General features: G+C 52.8%; 1 protein-coding gene across 1 annotated transcript in view; it reads right to left on the reverse strand.

Moving 5' to 3' along the window:
- Window positions 1-2,067: 2,067 nt before the first annotated feature.
- LOC104158111 (putative sodium-coupled neutral amino acid transporter 10) overlaps window positions 2,068-6,701 on the reverse strand; it is a gene marked incomplete at its 3' end in the record, with an annotated part of 22,062 nt that continues 17,428 nt past the window's right edge. Inside the window, exon 10 of the mRNA XM_009695678.1 lies at window positions 2,068-2,221. Within this exon, the coding sequence (XP_009693980.1) occupies window positions 2,068-2,221 (154 nt within the window). The remainder of the gene's footprint in view (window positions 2,222-6,701) is intronic.

Raw genomic sequence — 6,701 nt, forward strand, 5'->3', positions numbered from 1 at the left:
GCCCGGGGAGAAGCCGTGTGCGTCTGCTAGAGCCCCGTGCGAGGAATACGAACCAGATGTGCGCCGAGGAGGGCACCCAGGTGACGCGGGGCAGCCCGCATCCTGCGCACGCCTTGGACGACAGGATGCAGCTGCTGCGGTGTTTTCCAGGCTGCAGGCTCCTGCCTCTGCAAAACAAGCCAGGCGAGGACGAGGGGGGAGCAGCGAGGGGAGGAAGAAGGGCACCATTTAACGCCTCTCATTGCTAGTCAAGCCGACATCCTGCGGAGGCACAGGGAGGCACGGATCCAAGGTACAGGGCGGTTCGCAGCGGCAGCTCCACCCGGGCAGCCCGCCGAACCCCACGTCCACCCACCGCCGTTCCCCCAGCACCAGTCGCCCTGCGAGGTCCTTGTCCCCCTTTCCTCTGCCCGGCTCCATCTCCCCCTGTGCCATCCGGCTTCCTACTCCCAGGGGATGGAGCACCCAGGCCAGGCTCCACTCCCCGGGGCAGAGCCAGCAGCCCCCTGCTATGAAAGGGACCACGCTGGACTCGGAGGGCAGCTGAGCTTTCCCTGGGCAGACACTCGTCGGCGTGTTAGGAACGGCACAGCTCCTGCCTGGGAAGTTTACGAACCAAGAGCACTAAACCAGTCTTCCTCCCAGGTAGGATTATTTAATCCAGCAGCAAGTACCAGGCAATAAGGGCTAATGCCGATGAGCTTTGGGCACACGCGGTGGGTACGGCAGGGCGACCAACGAGTCGCTGCACTAGGCGATGATGAGACGCAGGCATCCTGCTCTGCCGCCCTGGTTCATGCGGAGAAGAAGTGGAGAAGAGATTTAGCAAACTCCAGCGGACACCATCTTTTATGGGACTTTTTTTTATTTTCCCAGTCACAAGAACAAGTGTCATTAGCGACTCCTCCTGAAACAAGCAGCTGTTCTTTGGCCATTACTGCTCCAAAATTAACCAAGACGGAAGAATTCAATTGCATCCCTCCTCCCAGCCCTGCTGAGTGTGCTCGATTAAGGGATTGAGAGCATCTTTTGCTCAGAGTTCATGGGCATCCTAGTGCCTGAGAATGCACGCACGCCTTGGGTAAACCATGAGCACGAACGCATAAAACCCCACCGCTGCCAGGGACAGAGCAACCCTGGCGTGAATGTTATCGGCGGCAGCACCGGTGTCTCGGAGACACTCAAAGCTGCTCGGCAGGAACACAGCCAAGAACCAGGAGGGAGGATAATCTCCAGAAGAGACAGCCCCTTTCTCCCTTCCGTTCTCAATCTCTGCGAGGATATTTCAAGGCCCCCAAAGAACACACACACACACAAAAAAAAGGCACGAGCAGAACCGAACAAAAATAAAAGAAAGAAACAGGACACAGCCACAGAGGAGGGGCAGCGCGGGGTCAGGCGACACCTGCTAGCGATGGCCTTGCAAGGCAAGCCTGCAGCTGGGGAAGGGAGGGAGCGGCCGTAATTCTATCAACGGCCACAGTAAACAAATAATAAATAACGTGAACCAGTAAACAAAGCAGAGGCATAATCACAGGCTTTGTCAGAGCTAAAACCGAATCCAAATTTATATCCTCACAACCAAAAAAAGTCAGTGCCCATAAATTTACATACCTTTGAGTGCAATGAATGGGTTGTTATTGGAACCGCGGACAATGCGCTGGCAGAAGTGATGAAAGCCGCCCTGTTTGGCCACTCGCACCCCTCGTACAGGTGGCCAGTGCAGAGCCATCGCCGGGCTCTGCTCACAGAGCTGCATTTATTACCTTGATCAGGGAGATCTGTGCTCTGTCCTCACGAGGGACAGACCCCAGCCCCCGCACCCTACCTTTCCTTTCCCTTCCCAAAAGGGCAACTCTGACAAGGTACCATTGGAGCTGGCACCAGGCTTTTCCAGAAGGCAAAACTGCAGCCTTTCTTGGGAAAAGTCCCCAGGATGCTGGGACGATGCATGGAGCTGCCTGGAAACGACCCTGCTTCCACCACACTTTTTTTCTTTTTCTTTTTCTTTTTTAAGAGGTGAAGCTGGAAGCAGGGCTGGGAAGCACAACTCAAGCAGACACATACCTGGGATTTTGACCAAATCCTGGTCAATTCTGTTCTCCTCTCTGTCCAGGTGCTCCAAGCCCATCGCTTCTGTCTTCACGGGGGCGTCCTCCGTTGCAGACAAGGTGGTATACGTACTAATAACCAGTATTCCCAGGCCAATCCACAGTATAATCTGCACGATGCGTCAGAGCTTCAGTTAGCACAGGAAAACAAACAGGACTGCTCTGTACAGCATTCTTCATGCAAACAGTGTCTCCAAACAATTCAAAGCTCAGTGCAATTACACATGTCAATAAGAGAGAGAGGACAGAAATTTAAGAGGCAAAAAAGAAAAAACAGTAGCTTTTGGCTGAGGTTTGTATTTGGATGTAGAGACATACAAATGAAAGTTTCAGATGCCGGAAGCTGTTGAAAAGGCGACTCCTGCATCAGAAGGGCTCAACAGCAAGTGGACAGGATGTAAGGATAGAAAAATGCATGTGGCAGACACGTCCAGCTGCAAAGGCTCATTCCCTGTTATTTCCAGCAGCTACATTAGAACACCATGAAATCAGGACTGGCTAAGAACAGAGGTGCCCAACCTGTTTATGGCCTAGAAAGGTTTCTAGGGAGCTGTTTAAAAATTCTTATTTTTGAAAGCAAGAATAAGACGTCCATACACAAGTCCTGGTGGCCAGCGCTCAGAAGCTACTACGAAGTAACTCACTGGTTTCCAGAAAGCTGGGACCAAACAGAATGAAAATAGAAAGACAGAATCTGGATCCTGTGGAGGGAAGAGCTCTTCGAATTTCTCTAGCTCAAAAAGGAGAAAGTGACCACCACCAAAAAGAACATTTCTATAGCTTATTATCTAACGATGAATTGATCTAAAAGGATCTAATTCCACATGAGCCGTCAGAAAGAATAAAAAACTCTGCACAAAAATAAATCTCTGGGAGCACTAGCAATTCATAGGGTAACTTGAGAAGGACAATCAAGATGATGCGCAACAGCAACAGGGGAGGAGGAACGTCTGCCGTGTTCAGTGCCAGGGCTGCCAAACGCCTGCCTGCTCCTCCAGATGAGAGCGGTACCCGTTCAAAGAGCTGAGCGGATGGATTGCCGGCTGACAACGCTGACTGGGGAGATTTAAACAAACTCTATTATATTATTTTTACCTAGTTAATCACTGCAATTGTCACAGTAAGGGCTTCTCATGGAACCTGGTTTGCATGTCAACGCGTCAACGGCACTGTGACCAACTGGTAGGAGAAAGTCGGCAAGGGTTTGTGCTGAAGGAAGCAGGCAAAGAAGTGGCACCCTCTGCTAGAAACTCGGGTCTCCCCACAAAACCCGTTTCACAACAGACCATGGAAGCAACAGGAACCACCATATGCAAAATAGAAAACGCCTCTGCCATGCCGGGAAGCTGAAAGTTTGCAGCAAATTGGTATTTACAATGCAGCAACTCCCTTTGTTTTTTTCTTTTTATTTCAGTACATCCTGCTCTCTGAAATGCCAGGGATCTGGCTTAACTCTGCATACAGCAGCAAAGAATCCAAGACAATGCTGCAACCTGCATCTTTTGTTTGCACTCACGGCCACCTTGCATGACGCTCAGAGCTCGCAGGTAGCACACCGCTGGTTCTCCTCCACTTTTTGCCAGCTCCCGTCCCCACCGCTGCTGCGTGTGCGCTGACTGCAGGCTGCTGGGGAGAGGACACCAGTTTTTCCACCACGTGCCTAACAAGAACAACTTGCTACGCAAGCTTGACAAGGCAATCATATAAAAGTCTCAATCTGCAAAGGAAAAATGCTGCTTTGGTACACCATCTTGTTGCTGTCCATTAGGAACCACACAAGCTGCCTACCCCTCTGCAGAGCGGTGCAACACCTTAGTACCGGTGATCCTAGCTTGGGCTGTGATACCAGCTCACGAGGGGGCCACATCCTGCAGGACTCACCCTCTTCCCCCAAAATCCTTACCCTGCAGCATTTACATCACAATTCACAACAAGCACAACAAAAGGATGCTACTCGGTGTGACAAAAACCAGGACTGGCCACAGGGGAGCATTGCTACAACTGGAAGCTGCCAGAGGGAGAAAACTGAAAATAAAGGGGAAAAGTGAAATCGAAAGGAGAAGCTAAAACGTTGGCACCTCCAGGGGAGGGAGGAGAGGCTAACGTTATCCTCTCCTTCCTCATGCCGAGGGAGATCATCCAGAAACGCAGGCCAGCACGGTCAGAGCCTCAGGCCCAGGAGACCCTGTTCGCAGCCCACCCCCGCAGACAGACAGACGCCTTCAGAAGGAAAAGGTTGGTGGGATGTGAAGCAGCTCTGGACAAGGGGCAAGCAACGTGGCCAGGGAGCAGAGGCCAGACCTTAGAGACACTGCAAAGGAAACAGAAGTAAAATCTGCTCCCTGCCTTGCCGTGTGGGTGCACAAAGAGCAGATATCCTGCCATCCCGCTCGGGCCAAAAGCGGAGTCAGCAGGTCCCTGCCACTGCTGCCCTCGGCTGGGAGCTCGTCCACTTCCTCCCCTCACACAATCTACGGTCCCGGCAGAAATGCATTTTACGACTGGAAGGCTGTTCTGGCATCTTCCAGAAACAACAGCGGAGAGGAAGAGCTTTTCCACAAAGAGGATCTATTCTGGTGCCACAGGAACCAGGAGCAACGTGGGAGAGAAGGGAACTGTAGGAAACGGCTGAAAACATTAAATGTTTCAAAAGGATTTTTGTTGTTTCATATCTTAGTGGGGGACCATGGGCTTGAATGCCTTAGATCGAAACCCCTTTGTTTCACATTTGGAGTTCATCTGTGAGCTTCCCAGAGCAGTGGGTACGGGCACACGTGGCAGTCAAAGACAGGCTGGGCTGTCCATGAACCAGCAGCCATCCCTCACCTTCAGCTCCCCTCTGTCAGCACACCTCCTCCTCACCGACTCCCTCAGCAACTGAGCTTAATTCAGTTCCACCAAGGCTAATCTGGCAATCGAAGGAACAGGAACATGGGCTGCAAGGACTCGGGGGCTCAAGGAACCAAACACGGGCAGAGGAGCCACCTAAGCCCAAAGCCTTCAGCTGAAGAGATGAGAACCTGGAGCAAGGAGAGGGTCAAGGCTGCAGAGCAGTTATAAGCCAGTCTCTGGTCCCACAGGAAGGATCTCCCCCACACCTCTGAAAAGCAAAGCCACCGAGAGCAGAGACCCTTCTCCAGAAACACCTCTCAATGTGGACTTGGCAAGAGGACGTGCAAAGCGCTCTGGCTGCAGCCTCCTCCAACAGGCAGGTCAGCAAGGCAAGGGCCTGTCTCCCGAGAGGAGCGCTCCGAGCACAGACGGGAATGCAGGAGGGGAAGTTTACGCAGCCGTTTCCTCTGCTGGTCGCTTTCCCTCGGCTGTCCTTCCTCCCAGAAGATAACTCGAACTTTGTACAGAAGTGTCATTAGCTCAGACCATCTCCTCTAACCACGCCTGAGCCATCAGCGGGAAGCAAAAAAACTGCATTTGTGTAGAGTGACGCCATCCTCCAAACTGTGCTGTTTTGGACACCGAGCGTTTGGAGGGACAGAGTCATGGTGAAGGAATGCAGAGCCCCGGTCACTGCCGGGTTCTTCCGCTGCGCCACGAAAGAGATGCTGTGTTTGAAGGGCTGTACTGACCGAAAGCGCCTGCGGTGAAGGTGTGCTGGCAGCTGCCCTACCAGGGGAGGGCAGAGGGGAATCTCTTTTCCATCCGCACAGGAGCGAGACCAAGGGGTCATTTCCTGACCTCGAGCAGCCTCGCCGCAGCTCCTCTTCCCCAACTGGGACAACAGCAACTCCGGCCTCCCTAGGAGGGGCCTCTCGGACAAGCTTGTGTCAACACTGGGAAGCCAACACCTTCCTGTTAGAAGTTAAACACTCTGTTTACAGACCTTAACGCGACCTTCAGCAGCACTCTGCCAAACCTCACTCTGTGCCCCCGCTCAAGGCTCCCGGAGGGCAGCAGGACACAGACCCACACCTTTACAGGAACAAGCTCGACGCTTAACCACAAGAAAGGGAACACTCTCCCCGGTTCATTCACAGCGCTGCGTGCCTTCAAGCTTTTTAACTGCTTTCTTACCTGACCGTCTTTCCAACACAGCAAGCCTTTCAACCAAGCCGCCCCCCAGCCTAGCCCAAGCTGCCATCCCCAGCCCTGGCCGGCTGACCAGAGTCTGCGATAATTAACAACTCGCTGGCAGAAGCCACCAGTGCTCTTCACTGGCCAGCAAACCTCTGGGACTGCCCACACCCCTCTCCACTACTTTCAGGGCAACTTCCCTGTCTTGTAGCCTCAGCTTGCAGCACCTTCCCAGCTCAGTAAATCCAAACTTCCTACCGACACGGGACTTTGCTGGATGCCAGAGCTGGCTCAATAAAAGCAGCCAGTTCGCAGCAGCAGCAGCACAAGAGTCAAGATAACTCAGGCAAGCGTTAAGAGCTGGCCTTGAGATGGCCTGCTGCTTCGGAAGAAAGCTAAAGATGAGGGAGGGAGGGAGAACATAGGTGTACATTGTTTAGACAGGGAAAAGCATGAAGAGACAGCTATGCCCAGGGCTGGCTCCTTCTCCCCTCTGACTGCCACTTTTCAGAGGAGCATACTTTGATGGAGTGGAGCACCTGATCAAAGAAAAGCAGGAAT

Source organism: Cariama cristata, unplaced genomic scaffold (assembly GCF_000690535.1).
Source record: "Cariama cristata isolate BGI_N322 unplaced genomic scaffold, ASM69053v1 scaffold17622, whole genome shotgun sequence".
NCBI lineage: Eukaryota > Metazoa > Chordata > Aves > Cariamiformes > Cariamidae > Cariama > Cariama cristata.